Here is a 21,303-nt window from a genome sequence, read left to right as displayed (position 1 = left end):
AGGCACTTCAATATACATTTTCTATTTATTTTCTCTTGTTTTACGACTCAATAACGTTTTTTTTTCTTAGATCCCCACATTGCGTCTTAGTAAAAACATTCATGAGTTGTGTATATAAAAAAAAAAAAAACAGGCCATCACTTCGGACATAAACCCACACTTGTTCCAAAATATACAGAAAAATGTATGCAAGTGTCCTTATGTATTTCACACATACATATACACATTTATATAAAATACACTTAAGAGTATGGGTTATTGGTTCAAACTGGGTATAGCAGTGGATTCTCTTCAATTCATCACAAAATGTTCCATGTAGAAAAAAGGGAAAACTATTCACTTATGGCAGTCTTTCACAGAAAGACTTGACTGAGCAAGGAAAAAAACTTAACTCAAGTCTACCCTGCCTCTACCAAACAAGGTCATACAATCACTCCTTGATACAAAAATTAAGTTTTAAAACTGACATGCATGTAGTAACAAAATCTGGGGTAGAGTAAAGCAATGCATCTTAAATATCTTTCTAGTTGGGTGGTTCAAAGGTTTTCAGAGCTACCAGTTTTCTTTCCCGTCACAGAGAGGTCTCAGCATCACAGGCAAGTTAAACCAAATCAATAAAAAGCGGTCAGTTGGACAAGAAACCATACATATTAAAGCAAATATCTGTATAAATTCTCTCGTGACACCAGACTTGACATAAGTATATGAACACAAATAGTGTGCAAAACTGCAGAAAGCATTGTGGCCATAACAAACAGCAACATAAGGAAAATAAAGGTTGGGGGAACACAAATACACGTTCAAAAATTAAATCATCACCCCAAGCCAATCAAATGTAGGTGATATAACGGGGAAATAAATACATACAAAACCAATATCAGCAGGTGAATGCCACTCAAATCAAATAAAGGAGTCACATCACAACAGAAAATAGTATTTTAACATTTCTCCAGTATGATTTCAGCCACATATGTTTCCAAAATGTCTTATTTTGATTGGGCTAAACAACCTTCATTTTTGCCATACTGGAGAAAAAGGTTATTTTGTGATTGTTTTGGGACAGAAACAATATGTTCCAATCATCAAAAATCAAACTGCACACAGGTTAGGTGCGTCAAAAATTTTCTTCAGTCCTCTTTCCTCGCCCTCCTTTGTGATATTGACATTCATTCCAATCAGAAACCGAACACATTTTACCTTCACAAAAACTTTGAAATATCTTTCAGAAGAAGCAATGGTAAAAAAATACTTATCCTAAAAACCCAACCAATAAGAGAATGGTCTCAACTGCTATGCCATTGTTAAAGAAACAGTTGGTTATGGGTTTTAAAACCTCCATTGTGTTGCTCACTGGCAACTCTCGAAAATGATTGCTTCAAATGTTTAATTAAAAAAAAAAAGTGGACGTGGTGGAATGACGAAAGGAACACGGGCAACAGGATGTTAGATGTACAACAATAATCAAAGCTGTGATATGGTGGTGGCAAGCAAGGTCATGCTCCTGAGTCCAACTGAGACGGTGATGCAGACGGCTTTGGATAAAAATGTGGACGAGGATGCCATCATATGGTTGTAGAGGATGACAAGGCTAGCTCCACAATCCTGCGTAGTTCCCATGGAGCCCAGAACAGAGGGGTCCACCTGCTACAAACAGCTTGGTGCCGGAGTTATCGTAGCAATGCGTGTAGACGGCATTTGGAAAAGAATGAAGATCTGAGAAATAACTCCGCCATGTCTCATCATGATTCTGGGGGAAAAAAGAAGGTAAGATTAAATACGTCACACAGCTTAAATTTTTTGCAAATCACTTGCAATCACAAATGGTCTAAAATGATATACCAGCCAGCCTTTCCCTGTTGTGAGCTTGAGAATGCCATCTCCCGAGCACTTTCGGTACCCTCCAGTTGATATCAAAGGGTTCTCGAGGAATCTCTGAGCTCGGATGTCGTAGAAAAGAAGTGAACCTTGACCAGTGCCAACTGTCACAATGTGCTCATAAAAACTCACAGAACGGATCCCTGCACAAACAATATTCCATCGAGTCTTTAGTGTCTATTTTATTTTTCATTTTTTTAAAGGACACAGGATGCAGACTTTAGCAAGTGACAACTCACCACTCCCCCTCTCTCTAGAATTGACCGATTTTATGCTGTGTGTCGGCTGCCGAGGATCCAAAAAAGACACATGGGCCTGAGATCCAGCTGCGTATACAGACCAGTCTAGCCCGTAGGCCAGACACACGTTCTCTTTGCAGTGCGGCAGTTTGGTGGAGAGAAGCTGCAGGGAATCAATGTAGGATAACAAATGAGACCCAAGTAATAACACTGACATCCAAACAACAGCAAGAGTTCAGTTGTCTCATCTACGTAGTCAATCATCAATTATAGGGTACCAACGATGAATCAATCGACATCAGTTACTATGTAAGCATTTTATGGTCTGGGGGGGGGGGTGGCTCCATGCAAGTTTTTAAGAGCATATTAGTGTTTTAACATTATGCAAGTTGGATCTTAGTGAAATAAAGAGGGTTTCTACCCATGTATAACTATTATTTTACAGTGTTTTAATGAAACTTAAACTTGTTGCAGCTGCAAGGCACAAATGATTGTTACGTTTTGACTTCAGCTTTATTTTTTAAAGCCAAAACATTTAGATACAGATACAAGGGCTCCTAAATTCACTGTGCCACAGCTGTAGTGGTTTGACTTGACTTAGGGCACACACTAGAAAAATAGTATGGGAATAATACCTTGATTTATTTTTCAGAAAAGAGTATTAGTATTAGACAACAGAACATGAAATCTATCTCTATGAAAAAAACTGGTAAAAAATAAAGCATAATGGCTGTATGGAAGTATATAGTAAGACAATAACATTTCCTTAAATGAAAACTGCAGAAACTCAAAATCCTTCAAAGAATCAAGAATTATTTCTTCTCAAAACTATGGTACATTGATTACATTGAGAATAGACATTACCAAAACAGTAACTGTTTTACGCTACGCAGAGGTGCTGTGCGGAGATATAGGTAGGTCACGTGATGCAATATGGGCCTTGTCAAACGTGAAACTGCTGGAATATGAAGTGGCATTTATAGGTTCCTCTAAACTATGTAACATATATGGGAAATTGGTCAATAACACCAGAATGTGGCTTTTTTTTTTTTGTCCCCAATATTAGTATCAGTCCCCCCCAAAAAAGCAGTTTGGGTTTACTAAAAAATAACCCATGACAGAAATTCAAATTTACAAAAAAATAGAATAAATAAAAACAATAAGTGCAACTAACTTACCTTGCACAAAGTGTGCTCAGCTTTCCAGAGGTGGAAGTAGCCATCTAAAGATACAGCACCCAGCTCCTGGGAAAAAAGAAAACAAAAACCAAAAAAACATCCACATCAGGAAACATACAATTGAAGTCAGACGTTTATATACATTGTGCAAAAACACATTTCATTTACTAAATCTCTCTTGTTTCAGGTAAGTCAGGATCACCAAAATTATTTCATTTGGTTAAATACCACAATAATGAGAGAGAGAATTTCCTGAAGAATTTTATATTTTCTTCAAGATCAAAAGTTTACATACACGTCCTTAGCATCGAGTAGCACATCCTTTGAACTGCATGATTTGGGTCAAATATTTTGGGTAATCTTCCACAAGTTTATGAAAGTACAGTACTCTGCTGGAATACTGGCCCATTCTTCCTGACAGAACTGGTGCAACTGAGTCAGGTTTGTCGGTTGCCCCGCTCGCACACGCCTTTTCAGATCTGGCCCAGAAATTTTCAATGGGATTCAGATCAGGGCTTTGTGATGGCCACGTCAAGACGTTGACTGTTATCCTCAAGCCATTTTTTAACCATTTTGGCAGTATACTTAGTCTCATTGTCCATTTGGAAGACCCATTTGCGTCCAAGTTTTAGCTTCCTGGCTTATGTCTTCAGATGATACCTTAATATGTCCATATAATGTTCTTTCTTTATGATGCCGTCTATTTTATGAAGAAATCCAGTTCCTGCTCCAGCAAAAAAGCCCCCACAACATGTGCTGGATGCTGCCACCTCCATGCTTCACAGTTGGTATGGTGTTGTCAGGTCTACAAGCTTCCCCCTTTTTCCTCCAGATGTAACGTTTGTCATTAACAGCAAACGGCTCCACTTTAGTTTCATCAGACTACAGGACATGTCTCCAGGGGTTAAGATCTTTGTCTTAGTGAGTTTTTGCAAACTTCAATCTGTCTTATTTATTTTTCTTTAGGAGTAATGGCTTCACTTTCGGTGAGTGGCCTTTTAGCCCATATGTCAGTACAGGACTCATTTCACATCTAGGACACAGAGCCCATCACCCTCCTGAGTGGTGTGATGGCTGGACATCCCCATGGTTTTTATACTTGCGTATAATTGTTTAAACAGATGAATGTAGCACTGTCAAGCACCTGGAAATTTCACCCAAGGATGAGCCAGACTCGTAGAGCGCCACGATTGTTTATCTGACTCCCTGGCCGATTTTTTTTTTTATTCACCCGTGATTTCAAACAAGGAAACAGTGTGTTTGAGGTGTGATCTGAAATACATCACCAGGTGTGCCGTCAATTAACTCAGATATTTTCAGTAAACTTACCAGGAGCTTCCAAAGCCATGACCTCATAATATGGGTTTCCCCATGTTCTTTAAAGACATAGTACTTTTTGTACATGTAAACTTTAGAACTCAAAGAAAACAATGTAAAATTCTGTTATTGTGGCATTTAACAAAATAAATAATTTTGGTGATTCTGACTGTCCTGAAACAGGAGAGGTTTAGTCTGATTTGACTTGAGACAGTAAGACAAAAATTAAATGTTTTTGCAGCGTGTATGTAAGCTTCTGGCTTCAACTGTACCTGTCAGCCATTTAATTCACCCTCGTAAATGTGTGAAGTTAGACGTAAAAGCAATCATGACTCTCAATGAATGTTTGAAGATAAAACTCACTTTGTAGTTGTTGTTGAAGGCCAAAGCACGGACTTTACACTTGTATGAGTCGGTATACTCCTTTGGTATGTCTTCAAGAGCACGGTGGGAGATGTGAGCATAGGAGGGCATAGCCGTTTCACTCTGACTGTGCTGTGCCTGGCTCATTACTTCCTCTGTTACCTCCCATAGACCCATCGAGCCATCTCGGGAACCTTGAAGTTGGAATATTAACAAAACATGTAAGGTATGTGTCAAGCACATCAGTCAAGTAATGAACTATCTACCAACGTAAACGTGGTGGCCATCAAATAAATTAAGGACAATTACTTCAGGAAAGGTGAAATCATAATGAGATACATTGTTCACATTATTGTTGGGACCTAGAGTCACATCTCTGTTCCAAAAAATAAGATATTGCAGCCATTGTCAATGAAAATACGATGTTAACCAGACCATCTATGACAGGGATGCTCAATGCATCGATCGCGATGGACCGGGGCCGTCTTGGTCGATTGCGACGGCGTGCCGTGGGGAAAAAAAAAAAAAGACATCAGCCACTTTTTCTGACTTTTAGCTCACCGCGCACGTGCAAACGACAGTACAGGAATACACGCTAGTTGGCGAGTTCCCCCCTATTTTAAGCCCTCGCTTAAGAAATCTTATTAAACATGAATATGGATGCTGGCGCAAAGAAGAAGGCAAAAACGTATCACTTTCATTTGGAATGGGAAGTTGACTTTTTTTTTTCCATGATGTCATTTTCGAAGTGTGTTTGCCTCATCTGCCAGTGTAGTGAAATGTGTAGCAGCATTGTCGAACTGTTCATGGAAAATACGATGCCGACATTCTGCCGAAAAGCAAGCTGAGAATGAGAAAAGTGAACGAACTAAAATCCCAACTGGCCACACAGCAGTCATTTTTTACACAATATCGTTCAACAGCGAAAGCAGCCACCAAAGCATCGTTCCGGGTTCGTCACATCATCGTTAAGAACAAGAAGTCCTTCCAAGACGGAGAGATGGTAAAAGAGGCATAGCTGACTCGTTGTTCCGATCTTTTAAAAATGAGGTGGGAAGATTATCTTCAATGAAATCTCTGCAGCTGTAAAGGAGTACAGTGACACGCCATTGTGAAGCCATGGCTGATGTGTGGAAGGGCATCGGAAATTGAATGTTTCTCACTGCAGTTGGACGAATCCACTGACGTGAGTGACACAGCCCAGGTGTACATTTACGTTCATATGATGTTTAGTGATCATCAACGTGAACTGAGATAGTTACAAAAAATGTTTATGGTTCACTATGTTGTGTTGTTCAATATTGACTCATGCTTATGCAAGGCACACAAACATACATTTGCACATAAAGAATCCTCCGTATACTGTACTTTAAAATAAATATGTTTTGCATTTTTGTAGTGGGTAGATGTTTGTGGCTTTGTCATTCTATTTCATTATTGGTCATTCTCAAAAAAAATAAAAGACGTTAACCCCCCCACCCCCTTCAACCTACCCCCCACCTCGCTTGATCGTGAGAGGCTGGCTGCTTGAAAAGTAGATCTTTTGGTAAAAAAATGTGGCCACCCCTGATCCTTGACAATGTCGAATTTCTCTTTCTTACAAAAAACAATTTTGCTGGGTGTCGGTAGCTCATCTAGAAGGACTTGGGCTTTGGAATTGCTTTGAGTCTGTAGGCAGATAAAATCTACAACAGCTATTAGTTGTTAGATAGATGGTAGTCAGATTAAATCAGTACGATATTGGAAAAGCATACTATATGTGATATGGGTGTTGAATATTGTGATGTTATTGCAATATTTAACATCCCCCCAAAAATAAATGTTCTTATTATCCAATGAAATAAATATGACATGCAACATAAAGAGTGTCTGCCTCACAGTTCTAAGGTTCGAGGTTCAAATCCTGGCCCTGCCTGTGTGGAGTTGCATGTTCCCCCTGTGCCTGCGTAGCTTTTCTTCAGGCATTCTGGTTTTCCTCCCACATCCCAAAAACACGCATGGTAGGTTAATGGATCTTTCCAACCTGTCAATCACTTGTACAATAACAGCCAATCAGATCGCCACATTGACTTAACCCCAGACTTAACATGCCCCACTCGCCATATTGTCCCACAAGCAATGCTGGTTATCAGTAGCATGCGCTTGGAAAAGTTACGAAGAAAATGATCCTCAGATGCACTTGGGGAACGTGCAATTCTGATGAAAGATATCCTGCTAGGTTACAAGGGGCCCGGTTGATTCATTTTCCAAAGCCTAAAACACAGTTGACGAAGTGTCCACGATGGATTAAGACTTGCGGAAGACCGCAAGTACAACTAAATGTGAACAATATCAACAAAAACAAGGCTGGATGTTCGAAGGTAAGTGAGGGAGAAGTATCTTCTCTGAGTTTGATTGAATTTTAATCAGTGTTTTATACATTGCAGGAGAACAACTTTCACTTTGTTAGTGTATCACTGACTTGCTGAATGAAGTGTGTATTGTTTTATGCCAAAGAGTCGGGTTAGTGGTACGTAAATACATGATGTCATGCAACAGAAATGTCTATTTGCCTATTTATATCACATCAGACTTTTAAGACAAAGCACTGGGATCCATTACGAACCAAGTCAAATGAATACACCAACTCACTTATACAGAGTACAATATTACTCATGACTTTTCCAAGTAAAAAGTACTCACCCTGCTTTACATGCGCAGTACAATTCCAATATTTTATTCAGTTGGATTTCAATATGATGTTTGTGAGGCGTCAAACTTTTTTGCATCGATCGCCAATATTTCGCTGTATCTCTGACATTGCGTCCTGCTCTGTCCAAAATCTTAATTCCGTGTACACATCCTTGCGTGAAATAGTTGAGACCTCTCTGGAGAACTCTCTTGGACAAGTCTGACGCATTTGGCAAAAAACATCCGCCAATATTGACTGGAATACGCTATAGAGAATCGACTTCAAACATGTTCTGTTCAATCACCATTTTGGAAGTTTGTGGGCGATGGCTAAGGGGGCGGAGCTTAAGATTGGCATCAGAAAGGTCCATTGAAGACGAAATTTTCGGTAAGTGTGAATCTGAGTGCAAATGAATGTTTATATCTGCCCTGCGATTGGCTGGTAACCAGATCATGGTGTAACCGTCTCCTGCCCGAAGATAGCTAGGATGGCCTCCAGCACTACTGCGACATGCATAAGCGGCTCAGAAAATGGATTGGATGAAATAAATACATTTTTCACAGGAAGGGTGTAATTTTTAATCATAGGTATACCTAATCTATGAGAAAAAAAATTGAAAAAAAAAAAATCCAGAAAATCCCATTGTTTGATTTCTGATTTTTTTTTTTTTTTTTAAATCTTGTTCAGCCCTATTGCTGACAACTGTTATGTGCCTGACCATGGTACATTCCAGCTCAATTGGTGCAGTACTGTTGGCGTGTCCCTTCTCTCCCTGCATGACAACATGCAGGTAAATTTGTTCTCTGAGTGGTGTCTTACACAAACACATTACAGAGTGTGGGTTGAATTTCCTCTTGTGGTAGGTCTGCTTGCACAGTTACGGACAAAATGCTAATCATGATTATACTGATCAATATTGTAACTACGATTGTTCTTCTTTTCCTTTTGGCTTGTCCCATTAGGGGTCGCCACCGCGTGTCATCTTTTTCCATCTAAACTCGTGCATCTTCCTCTCTAACACCCACTGTCTTCATGTCTTCCCTCAGAACATCCACCAACCTTTTCTTTGGTCTTCCTCTCGCTCTTTTGCCTGGCAACTCCATCCTCAGCACCCTTCTACCAATATACTCTCTTTCCTTCTTTGTCTCACTGTCCGAAGTCAATTCAGTATGACAGTCACTCACATTTGAAAAACGTACGGGATATAAAGATGATATAAAGTTGTGGGTGTCATTAGGGATGGAATCTCAAGACCTTAAAATAACTTACTGAGTTGTTATACCAGAGCATGTAGTTGTTACCTAATAACCAAAATCATAATTTATTGAAACTGCATAGACTGAGTCAGACATTTTTAAAGAGGTCAATAGACATTCAATTTCAAAACTAAATATTCATATAATCAAATTATATTTCATCATGATGTATTGTTAGAATCTTGCGTAATTTACGGTGCTATCTATTGTCAATCCATTGATGAAAGCTAGCAATAGATTATCTCTAACTTCCTAAAGCATGTAGAGGTGAAAACTTTTCAACGTCAAGAAAACGTGGTACCACGGGGGAAAATGACCGTTCACATTTAGATATATGGACAGACTAGTCTAACGTTACAACTTAGATCAAGTCAAGGTAAATCACAATCTCATACTTATTATAGTTAGATACTGAAACATTACCGGTGTTATATCACAGAAATGTTTTCAGTGTGCCTAGATTTTGTTTCCCCTCAAGATCCACTTTTGAAGCAACCAGCCTCTCGCGATTGATCGGCAGGGTAGTGGGGGACATGGTGTGGTGCACCCACACATCATCGCGACTTCTGTAAATAGGCCAGCTTGCTAGAACGCGCCTTTATGTGTGCGCGCTCGACGTACCTGCCACACCAGAATCAAGCGACGAGGTTGATGATAGTCTAACGTCTTTTTTTGGGGGGGGCACGCTGTCACACTCCTGGTGTAACTGAACTTCCTTTGACATGGCTCATGATGTTGATGGCTTTCGACGTAAATGCGCTCGCAGTAGATGAAGAAGCCCGGAACGTGCTTTTGGCATCACTTCCGAACATGCTCAGTATGGTTAACTTGCATTTCCTGTTTAGGAGCAGGCTTGTTTTGTTACCAACGTTTATGAAATAACCACGTAATTTAATGTCAAGACTACACAAAATAAGCGACGTCTTTCAATATCTATTTTTTCTCCTCGTAACAAATTTTACGTGCATGATGTTTCGTGCTCGACCGTGCAGATTTGCTAGTGTGATGGCGGGCAAGCGTGATCGCGCTCGTCAAATGTGAGTCACTGGTATAAACTGCTCCCGTTTCAGGTCAGTCAGGATCACCAAAATGAATTTAATTTTGTGAAATAATCCATTCATCCATTTTCTGAGCCACTTATCCTCACGATGGTCGCGGGAGTACTGCGGCCAATCCCAGCTGTCATCAGGTAAGATGCAGAGTACACCCTGAACTGGTTGCCAGCCAATCGCAGGGTACATGAGACACCATGCCACAACCAAACAAAATATTAATCGTATTCACGATTAAAATAATTGTGCAGCCCTATCTTGAGGGATTGTAATAGGCGTCATAATTTTTTTTTTTTTAAAGTTAATAAAAGTGCAGTGTTCCAGTTTCAAAGTTACTACCCCAAGCTAATTCAACACACTCTTCACATCCCTTTGAGGCGTTAATGAACCTGACATTGTAATGCAGCTTTTGTCAAACCACTAACACTAGTCATTCATACAGAGAACTCACCAGACACTGCCATCCTGTCACTGATCCAAGCTATTGAGAAGATCCAGTCATTGTGGCCATCCTACCACACAAATGACCACCATGGGGAAAAAAAACAAAAAAGTCTTGTGACTGTTCTTTTTTGAGCAATTGAGCAAGGATTTGCATGCAATCAGAGTATTAGGTGGGAAGATTTTACTAATTGAACAGTTTCAAGTGTCTTTCCAAAAGACCTGGCAACTTACATCACCAACACAAACGGGGTCCAGTGTGGGCAGCTTGTAGATGGCAAGGCTGTTGGGGTTGTCTCCCCCAGTAGCAAGGAGGGTTCTTGAGGGGTTGATCTCAATAGCATGGATGCCACAGCCCTGCTGGTCGAGTCGGGAATGAGAGCTAGCTGTGGAGTGGTAATTCTGCATCACCCCTACCACAGAGCCTCCAACATGACATTCCCTGTCCTTGAGCATGGGAATTCTTGTGATCTGCCCAGTCATGACATTGGTTACAAAAAGCTGTTAAGAAGCAAAAAGACAGAACATTTGACTACACAACTATTACGGTGTACGTAAAAATAGATTATCACAAATTACATGCATTAATACAAAGTAGCTAAATGGGACTGCGTTTAGGATACATTGTCAAAATTATCTGTTATTTATTTTTGTGATGATAATAATAATAATAATAGGTGGCATGCCACCATGCTGCGTTTTATTGTGCTTATTATTATGGTCAGCACATCTGCCTCAGAGTTCTGAGGATCGGGGTTTAAGTCCCGGCCCTGTCTGGAGTTTGCATGTTCTCCCTGTGCTTGCATGGATTTTCTCCAGGTACTCTGGGTAGTTTCCGCCCACATCCCCAAAACTTGTGTGGGGAGTAGATTGACTGTCTTCAGGTCTGCTAGGGACACACTCTGGTTAAGTGGTTGAGTGTACGGACTTGACTGTTCATCTTCCTTTCTTTTGAATAAAAAACAAAATTTTCTGCATAGAGAAATAAACACAGTCCTCGTACCCTTTCATTGGTCCTGTGAAAATAAGACTTCTTTTCTATACAGTCCCTGTGAATATTTCTAGGCCCTGGTTTTTCCAATAAATCCTAGTTTGTGCGCTCAAGGCAATTTCATTTCATTTACATTTTCACATCATTATCACCTTTTCAAAACAGGTCAGGTTCAACAGTAAGGAGAGCTATGTTTGTCAGACTTGAAATGGAAAAACGGAGATAGCATAAAAGGATCCTTAAATAGTATTGTGTTATTATTTAAATTCTGAAGAATATTTTTTGAGTTGAACTATTTAAAATAATATCTTACGTTTAAGACAGAAAAACATCTCACCGTGTTGCATTTGGTCCCGCACACAACCTGCTGCTGGTTGAGCCACTGTGAGGCAAATACTTTGTTAAGACGCCCAAGAGAGAACTCCCTCTCCTTCAAGATACCAGGGAGCCGGCCGGCCGCAAAGCCTCGCAGGCTCCGCTGGAGCTGCAACTCATGCTGCTGCTGAGGTCTGAACTCTCGGCCCCGGAGGGCGCAGACGACTGAATGGCGACTGCACCACCACTGCACATGACGTGAAGAACAAGAGACACGACTCCGCTTGCATGGTGCCTGAGACCAACCCAGCTAATGGAGAAAGGAAAGAAAATTGAGAGAACATTGGTCAAGTTGGAGGAAATCCATTAACTACTTGGCGTAGACCCTCGTTTTCTTATCTCAATACCACATAAACACCTAGAGGTAGACTATAATCATTGATCATCTTTAACATCTTTTTAAGACCTTTTTGAAAGACAAAAAAATTAACACTTCTTTGTAAGATACCTTTTTTTCTTCTTCACAAACTGAGACCAGGAGTATAATGTTTATCTCCAGATGAAAGCAAACTAAAAAGTAAAATGTCAATGTAGCTGCTGAGATGCACATATCCATTTAATATTTGAAGAAGTGAGCTTGTTCAGATCCATTCACATTCAATCCCATCATAAAGACACCTGGAATCTTACATGCAGCCCTACCCTACTATCATTATAAGCCTTATTGATTTTACTGTTCCCACTCACATTCAGACCTATGGATAATTTTGTTTAAACTTAGCGGAACATGCATTCTTTTAGAATGATGGAGGAAGCTGGATTCCCCAGAGAAAACCCTCATACATGCACATTCCAAACACAGAACTAGTGAGGCAAATGTGCTCAGTACTAGGAAGCATGCTGCTATTTCCGATATGTACACATTATTCAGAAACGTGTGTATTATGTGGATTGTCATGATCGCCAAAAGAGCACACCATCTTTGAAAAGTGAGATTTGTTGAGTTGGCCAACCTCCTGCTGTATATGCTTCCATTAAGTTGCAATTTGTGATTGTACTTTGTAATAGCATATTAATCCAATTAGCCCTTGATAAAATAGTTTTCTTGGATGCATTTATTTTTTTAAATTATGAATTAAAGATTCATTTTGTATTAAAACCTCACATTTTGTTTGTCAAAATGTACTGCAGTAAAAAGATTGTTGAGCTGAACTTTGTATTTCTTGTTGGAGTAAACTCATGACTACCTGTCGCTTACCTAATATGTTCAGTATGGGAACTTATGCCTCTGTACTGTAGAGAAGAAAAAAAAAAAGAATAGAATCTTTCCATGACCTAATTTTGGGTTCTGACCCACCAGAATAGAATCCATGTGCAGAACATTGGTATTTGTTAGGGCTGCTGCCCCAGTGCGTGTGTGTGTGTGTGTGTGTGTGTGTGTGTGTGTGTGTGGTGTGTGTGTGTGTGTGTGTGTGTGTGTGTGTGTGTGTGTGTGTGTGTGTGTGTGTGTGTGTGTGTGTGTGTGTGTGTGTGTGTGTGTGTGTGTGTGTGTAAGCGTTCCTTATAGGAGTGACAGGTAGAAGTCCAACAGCTGCAGCCAGTCAGCCTAATCGACCAGACTGCTTTTAAAACGATGTGGGACTCCAACTCGTCGCCAGACTATCAACGAACCACATCAAGCTTGTAGCCTAGCCAACCTAACTTTGCTTCTTTATTAAAACTCCTGAGAATTTTCATAGCATTTTTGTCTTTTTTGTCTCCAGTCTGCTGTCTTCCCTGGATCCCTGCAACCACCTGCTCACCAACAACTTGGCCTCCCACTCTGCTGCCTTAGTCCTCATTGGAACTCTACAAGTCCTGAATATGCCATCAGGGTTCCTTGGTTTACTTCCTGATCAATAAACGCATCTGGGTCCTATTTGCAGCCTGATCCTTGACAGTATCTCACTTTTGCAACATGATTTAAAAAAAAAAAATGTGCGTGGAGATCAACAATCTGATTTGCAAATAATGGTTATCATTTGTGGGAACATGAGGTGTGTCCAAAAAGTTCCAGGACTGATGGCATCAAGAATTTTTTTCAAATCCACACTGCAAGATTTTCCCTCACGACACTCTGGAGTTAAGCACACTTTTCCAGGGTTCTCTGCTACGCCTTCATCCCGTTCCATCATCATAACCACCTTGATGACATCCACGTCTAAAAATGGAGGAGGGCGAATCTAACAAAGCCAAGCTCCATCATAGTGATGTTTTTCTCACCCAGGAAGTGACGGGTGTTTTCAGGGCATTGTGAGCAGGCACGTTGTCTCTCACAGCAGGTTCTCTTTGTCGCAGTGTTGCTTGAGCATCCGGCCCACATTTAAATTAAAGTGTAAACTTGTTTGTTTGTAGTTTGGCATTAAAATGTACCAGTCGTTGAAGATTACTAGAATTTTGCAGTATAGTAATACATGATATGTAGAATTAGGGCTGTCACTATTGAATGCTTTTAGAATCTGTTTGTCCATTGATTATTCAATGATTTCCACAAAAAAATGGATGGAAAACTTGAATAGTAAATTCTAAAAAAAAATCGTTTCCATGATTGCTGTTTAATAATAGATAACTGTTATTAGGTATTATTTAATGATAACCAACACCATACAAACAACAATTAAGCAATATCATATGACAGGAAGTAATGTCCTCACCAATGTTTTTGAAACAGAGCTACTTCTTGGGTAGCGATTATTGCAAAGGGGTATAATCATTATTTTTGTAATGGATTAAACAGAATATATCCATCGATCCATTTTATTTGCCGCTCATCCTCACAAGGGTTGTGGGAGTGCTGGAGCCTATCCCAGCTATCGTCGGCCAGGAGGCAGGGGGAGTACACACCCTGAATTGGTTGCCAGCCAATCACAGGGCACATGGAAACAAACAACCATTCGCACTCACAATAACACTTAATGGCAATCTAGAAGCTACAATGAATGCATGTTTTTGGGATGGAGGAGGGAACAGGAGTGCCTGAAGAAAACCAGCACAGGCACAGGGAGAACATGTCACCCCCGGTCCTCAGAACTGTGAGGCCAACGCTCTAACCAGTGTTGATCTGAAACCCAAATGTCTTCAGTCGTCAACAAAAACAAAAGGGATTGACTTTTCCATTCCAATACTTTTGGAGGGGACTGGATATTCTATACGCATTCTAAAAAGGAAACAAACGGGTTTTATGACATATTTCTGGGGATGTTTTAATTTGAGTAGTCTATAATGCACTCGGGTTTTGGAGACAGAAACACTAAAAATAATCTCAAAGATTTTCAGACGTTAACAAGACCTAACGCATACTTCGCGATAGGATTACAGTTCGCTAACTGGCTGCCGTTATGCCAGGTCGCCAACGCATCCAAGTAGAGCATTTCGCAGTATTTTCGCGAGTGACAGTGTGCATCCTCGGCTACCGCTAGCAGCCGTGAAGTGGGTAACAATTGGGAGCACAGACACGTCACAACCATGTTGTTATACACAAAACGTTGCCTGCTTGGCTTCCGAGCGTTTTTTGTCCACACAGTTTGTTGCAGTGTCATAAACGTTTGGCAGAGATTGCATTTGTCGACCTTACTTAGCACAATGCTAGTTAGCATGCTAACATTACAGTGCGATCTACCGGTTTCCGCCTACCTGTTGTTGCTCCTTGGGCTCCCCTGCCTTTCTTTTCCTGCTAACTGTTTTTCTCGCCATAATCTGACACACACAATTCCCTCACCCACATGGAGGGTAAACCTGACTCTGGACGTTGGATCATATAATGCCGCTAAACGACTCTGTTGTTTGGCCTTTTCTGGAGGCGTCCGATGACAAGCAAGGACGATTACATACGGGATACGTTGCCTCGTCGCTGTCTATGGTGGTTGGGAATTTACTGGCGTTAACTTTCTATCTAAAGACAAATAATACAAATTATTGAGCTGCTAGCTTAGTGGGTTCTTCTTGCCCCGAAGATTCGCGTCAGCAACGACGACATCGTTGACCAAGCGCGCAGCCGCACTCATTAAACATCAACAAAACAAGGTCATACGTGAACGCGCCCGTGCTCGTTCACGACGCTTACGCCCGACCATTGACAGCCTGGGCCCTCAACTTCAGCTGCTTGGATGTTTGTTTTATCAGCCTTTTTAAAATGCTTATATCAGTCCGTATATGTGTCACCCTAGCACGGGATAAAGACATTTTATTCAGATATTTCTTACCAAACCTGCCTGAATTGACTGATTTGTTTAAATTAGAACATTACAGTTAAAGATTCTCACGTGTAATAAAAGGGGTGACATCCAGTAAAGGTCGTGATTGACAAGGGCTCAGGACTTGGACTCGAGTCATGAATTTGATGACTTTAGACTCGACTTAAACTACTCGTGACTTCACTTGGACTTGAACCTATTGACTTGCTACATTGACCGAGAGAATGAGAGACCAACACTTTGTTGCTTTTTCTTTGTGTGTACCTTGCTTTTACTACAGGGAAGTATCTGTGACCAGATGATGATGTCTTTATATTAGGTCAAAGTGTCCCATGCCATTATTAGAAATGTGTACTTAGTTCTTATCTTTCAACAGTTAACACTCCGGAATTGACCAATATGTCATTCTTTCAACCACAAGTAATGTCATGAGTAATGTAATGTAAGTAATGGGTTCATTACCATACTAATGACCCCCGATGATTGGCTTTGAAGGTGCAAAAAAATTGGATTTCCTGTGACCCTGGTTTTCTTGTCAAGGTTCATTGCTCTCATCAAATTTGTTTTGACAAATATGGATATTGACTTTTTAAATGTAGTATATCCATCCATTTACTGAGCCACTTATCCTCACAAGGGTTGCAGGGGTGCTGGAGCAAGCTATCATCGTGCAAGCGGGGTACACTCTGAACTGGTTGCCAGCCAATCGCAGAGCAGACGGAAACAGACAATAGTCACACTCACAATTACAGCCAGGGAAACTTTAGATACTGCAATTAATGCATGTTTTTGCGATGCGTGAGAAACCGGAGTGCTCGGAGAAAACCTACGCAGGCACGGGAAAAACATGCAAACTCGACACTGGTGGGGCCGGGATTTGAACCCTGGTCCTCAGAACTGTGTGGTCAAGGCTCTAACCAGCTGCCCCACTAATATATATAATACTATCTTAAAATATATATTTTTATTTTGCTACATTTCCAACATAAATTCATATATTTGTTGTGAAATTCTATTTACATACCGGCCTACATTTCCAATATTTGTTATTAAATTGTTATTTCGAGCTGTCTTATCATTTTGTAGTAGTTCCCTCAGCTGCATGAGTCATGCCATGATAAGCAATTAGTACAACAAAATTGGTGAAAAGGAGTGTCATTGTATTACATTGTTTTGTTCAATCAGATTTCAGCTTTAATGCACCGTCACATCACTCAAATCCAACATATTTTGAATTCATCATTCCAGGCGAGGAAGTTTGCTATTTATGATGTTGGCATTTACCTGTCCTCTGATTGGTTGGTTAGAGCAAAATTGTTAAACAAAACAACTACCAACACACATTTGTAAAATTTGCACACCATATATTGCTGCTCAAAACCTACCTCCACATCTGAGCAATTCCATATATTTTCCCAAATCGATACTATTGCCCAGCCCCAATTTTGGTGTTAACCATAAAAATTCCTTTCATTTTCTAGGCCGCTTATGTCCACAAGGATCGCAGGAGTGGTGGCACTTATCTTAGCTATATAGCCACATAGGGATCGGGAGAACGTCCAAACCCCACAAAGGTGTGGCTGAGATTTGAACCCCAGACCTCAGAACTGTGAGGTTCACACTGTAATGAGCCGTGCATCATGCCACCACGCTACAAATTACTTACCAATATACAGTACTGAAAATGATGATACAATGCTAACAGATCTTCAAACAATAAAAGATCAATAAAGCACTGGGCCCAGACCATGTGTCCCCATCCTGCCTCAAAGTCTGCACAGACCAACTTGCTCCTGTCTATGCAAAAATCTTCAACAGGTCTCTAGAACTGTGTGAAGTACCAGCCTGCTTCAAACACTCCACCATTATACCGGTCTCCAAAAAAGTAGAAGTCTCAGGTCTTAATGACTACAGGCCTGTGGCCATGGGTCTGCACTTCATCTTTGAACATCTTGACAGCGAGGGTACCTATGGGAGGATCCTGTTCGTGGACTTCAGCTCTGTGTTTAACACCATCATCCCTGAACTCTCTTCCAAACTTCTCCAGCTCAGCATCTCGCCTGCCATCTCCTGGTGGATCTACAACTTCCTGACGGGCAGGACACAGCAGGTGAGGCTGGGGAACACCACCTCATCCACACGCGCTATCGGTACCAGGGCACCCCAAGGTTGTGTCCTCTCTCGACACGAACGACTGCACCTCGTGGCATCTCACTGTCAAACTCCTCATGTTCGCAGATGACACCACGGTCATCGCCCTCATCAAAGACGGCAACGAGTCTGTGTATCGGCAGGAAGAGGTGAGACTGGAGCTTTGGTGTGGTCAACACAACCTGGCGTTGAACACTCTAAAGACTGTAGAGATGATTGTGTACTTCAGGAGGCATCCTTCACCACAGCTGCCTTTGACGCTGCCTGTGTCAACCGTCGAGATCTTCAAGTTCTTGGGAACTACAGTCTCAGAGGACTTGAAGTGGGGGACAAACATCACCTTCATTCTCAAAAAAGCCTAGCGAAGGATGTACTTCTTGTGGCTTCTGAGGATCCACGGCCCGTCACAAGAACTGCTGAGACAGTTTTACACAGCGGTTATCCAAACAGTACTGTGTACCTCCATCACAGTCTGGTTTGGAGCCGCCACGAAAAAAAAACGCAAACTCCGACTAAAACGGACAATCAAAACCGCTGAACAGATTCTCGGCATCAAGCTACCCACTAGCGAGGACTTGTACGCAACTCGAACCAGGTCCAGAGCAGGCAGGATCCTCTCAGACCCGCCGCATCCTGGCCACCAGCTCTTCCAGCTCCTTCCCTTGGGAAAGCAATACAAACCAATGACGTATCAGTCAATCAGTATTAGTATGAGTAATATATATAAACTTTATTTTGCAGACTGCTCGATTCATCACTTAAACTGCTCCCTTTGCACAATTGACATGAACACATTTACAGTATCGATATACAGTGAAGAAAAAGAGTATTTGAACACCGTGCTATATTGCAAGTTCTCCCACTTGGAAATCATGGAGGGGTCTGAAATTTTCATCGTAGGTGCATGTCCATTGTGACTGAGATAATCTAAAAAGTAAAATGTGTGTGATACAGCTGCAAATAAGTATTTGAACGCCTGTTTATCAGCTAGAATTCTGACCCACAAAGACCTGTTACCCTGCCTTAAAAAGTCCACCTCCACTCCATGTATTATCCTGAATCAGATGCACCTGTGGTAGGTCATTAGCTGCATAAAAACTGGAAAAGCTGGAAAGGGCTATGAAGAAATGGCCAAGCAGCTTGGTGAAAAAAGGTTCATTGTTGGAGCAATCATTACAAAATGGAAGAAGCTAAACATGACATTAAATCTCAATCAGAGTGGAGCCACATGCAAGATATCACCTCGTGGGGTCTCAATGATCCTTAGTAAGGTGAGGAATCACCCCAGGACTACACGACAGGACTTGGTCAATGACCTGAAAAGAGCTGGGACCACCGTTTCCAAGGTGACTGTTGGTAATACACTAAGACGTCATGGTTTGAAATCATGCATGGCACGGAAGGTTCCCTTTGCTTAAACCAGCACACGTCAAGGCCCGTTTTAAGTTTGCCAATGACCATTTGGATGATACCGAGGAGTCATGGGAGAATGAATTGTGGTCAGATGAGACCAAAATTGAACTTTTTGGTCATAATTCCACTAACAGTGTTTGGAGGAAGACGAATGATGAGTTCCATCCAAAGAACACCATCCCAACTGTGAAGGATGGGGGTGGTAGCATCATGCTTTGGGGTGTTTTTCTATACATGGGACAGGACGACTGCACTGTATTAAGGAGAGGCCAAGTATTGTGAGATTTTGGGGAACAACCTCTTTCCCTCATTCAGAGCATTGAAGATGGGTCATGGCTGGGTCTTTCAACATGACATTGATCGCACAGCCAGGAAAATGAAGGAGTGGCCCCGTAAGAAGCATATCAAGGATCCGGCGTTGCCTCGCCAGGCTCCAGACCTAAACCCAATAGAAAAGAAGGCCTTTGGAGGGAAAAATTCCGTTTTTCTCAGCGACAGCCCTGAAACCGGTTTGATCTAGAGAAGATCTGTGACGAGTTGTGGGCCAAAATCCCTCCTGCAGTGTGTACAAACCTGGTAAATAACTACAGTAAATGTTTGACCTCTATAATTGCAAACAAAGGCTACTATACCAAATAACATTGGTTTTCTCAGGTGTTCAAATACCTATTTGCAGTTGTATCACAGAAATCGTTTAAAAAAAACTCATACTATGTGATTTCTGGATTTTTCTTTTTAGATTATCTCTCTTACAGTAGAGATGCACCTACAATGAAAATTTCAGACCCCTCCATGATTTCTAAGTGAGAGAATTTGCAATATAGCAGGGTGTTCAAATACTTATTTTCTTAACTGTAGATTTCACATCTTGCACGTCTTATAAGGAATAATTCCTATAAATAGAAAAGTGTCTTGTACTTGTTGCTATGTTGTTCCTTGTTCTGTTTTCTGTTCTGTATGTTGTACAAGGGCAGAACCGACTGCTGGAGAAAAATTCCTTGTGTGTTCTACACACTTGGCCATTAAAGCTGATTCTGACTCAACATAAATGATATTCTTCTGGCTTCTTGAAGTGATGTTTTCATGAGGATTTCAATTTATTATTTAATAATCGGCATTTCCGGTGAGTAAGATATACAGTACTAGCTCAAATTCTTCTCACAACAGGAGGGGCGATACCACTGTAGCTAAATTAATTTAACAAGCAGTACAGAAAATACATTTGATGGAATTCAAGCTTTTTATGCATTCTTTTGGTAAGACAAAGTCTAATAAACAAACTTGAGAGTACTATATGTCCTGTGGACGAAAGGCACAAAGACGCAAGCGTTTAGCAAGAAATACCATCTAAGCTCTGATTACTGAAATGATGTATTTAATCATTGGGACCTTCCAAGTCACAAAATAGGAAGCTGAACATATGCATCAACCCACACCTATAATGCCATATTATGATCAGGCATCAAATACATTACAGCGGACATAATCCTTTGAATGATAAATTAGAAGTACTGTACTTGCCAACCCTGAAACTTGTGCCTACACCACGGCATGAGACAATGGATAAGGCCCAAAAAGCAACAGCACATCCGATCCAATGTCACCAAATTGTGTCTCACTCTCAATTCTCAAGCGTTGTCCATTTACTTACCTTTTAAGTTGTAATGAGGAAAGTAGGTCCATATTTTTTTTTGTCATGTCAAATTCTTAAAAAAAAAAAAAGTTTAACCAAAACAAGAGAAAAAGATGGACTGGATTAGATAATTTAAGATCGAAGTTAACTGTTGAAAAGTGACATGATTTGTGTTT

General features: G+C 40.8%; 1 protein-coding gene and 1 long non-coding RNA gene across 3 annotated transcripts; one reads left to right on the top strand and one right to left on the bottom strand.

The window, feature by feature from the left end:
• Positions 1–13: 13 nt before the first annotated feature.
• dcaf12 (DDB1 and CUL4 associated factor 12) lies at positions 14–15,828 on the bottom strand. Of its 2 annotated transcripts, XM_061831303.1 has the most exons (10): positions 15,371–15,828; positions 11,721–12,008; positions 10,810–10,893; positions 10,627–10,749; positions 10,403–10,463; positions 4,973–5,166; positions 3,293–3,358; positions 2,115–2,277; positions 1,840–2,018; positions 14–1,747 (listed from the first exon to the last, which is right to left on the bottom strand). In XM_061831303.1, exons 1-10 carry the CDS (start codon positions 15,428–15,430, stop codon positions 1,589–1,591), a joined length of 1,377 nt encoding a protein of 458 aa, XP_061687287.1. In that variant the 5' UTR covers positions 15,431–15,828; the 3' UTR covers positions 14–1,588. The 2 variants fall into 2 exon arrangements, with proteins under 2 accessions (XP_061687287.1, XP_061687285.1); XM_061831301.1 differs by having other exon boundaries at positions 10,627–10,893; positions 15,371–15,827.
• Positions 5,065–6,527, top strand: LOC133506928 (uncharacterized). The gene is made up of 3 exons (XR_009796642.1): positions 5,065–5,198; positions 5,896–5,975; positions 6,056–6,527. It is a non-coding gene; the product is annotated as an uncharacterized LOC133506928 (long non-coding RNA).
• Positions 15,829–21,303: the final 5,475 nt, after the last annotated feature.

The sequence above is a fragment of the Syngnathoides biaculeatus genome, chromosome 10, assembly GCF_019802595.1.
Source record: "Syngnathoides biaculeatus isolate LvHL_M chromosome 10, ASM1980259v1, whole genome shotgun sequence".
NCBI classification, from domain to species: Eukaryota; Metazoa; Chordata; class Actinopteri; order Syngnathiformes; family Syngnathidae; genus Syngnathoides; species Syngnathoides biaculeatus.
Note: the sequence above shows the minus strand (reverse complement) of the source record. Positions and strands in the feature narration are given on the sequence as shown.

What these genes read in the sequence shown, in the direction of transcription:
- dcaf12 (XM_061831301.1), bottom strand. Translation starts at nt 15,430, where the DNA reads ATGGCGAGAAAAACAGTTAGCAGGAAAAGAAAGGCAGGGGAGCCCAAG. An exon ending in CCTTCAACAACAACTACAAA is followed by an intron (nt 3,359 to 4,972) that starts GTGAGTTTTATC and finishes CTTTTTTCCCAG; the next exon opens with GAGCTGGGTGCTGTATCTTT. An exon ending in CAACAGGGAAAGGCTGGCTG is followed by an intron (nt 1,748 to 1,839) that starts GTATATCATTTT and finishes TTTTTCCCCCAG; the next exon opens with AATCATGATGAGACATGGCG.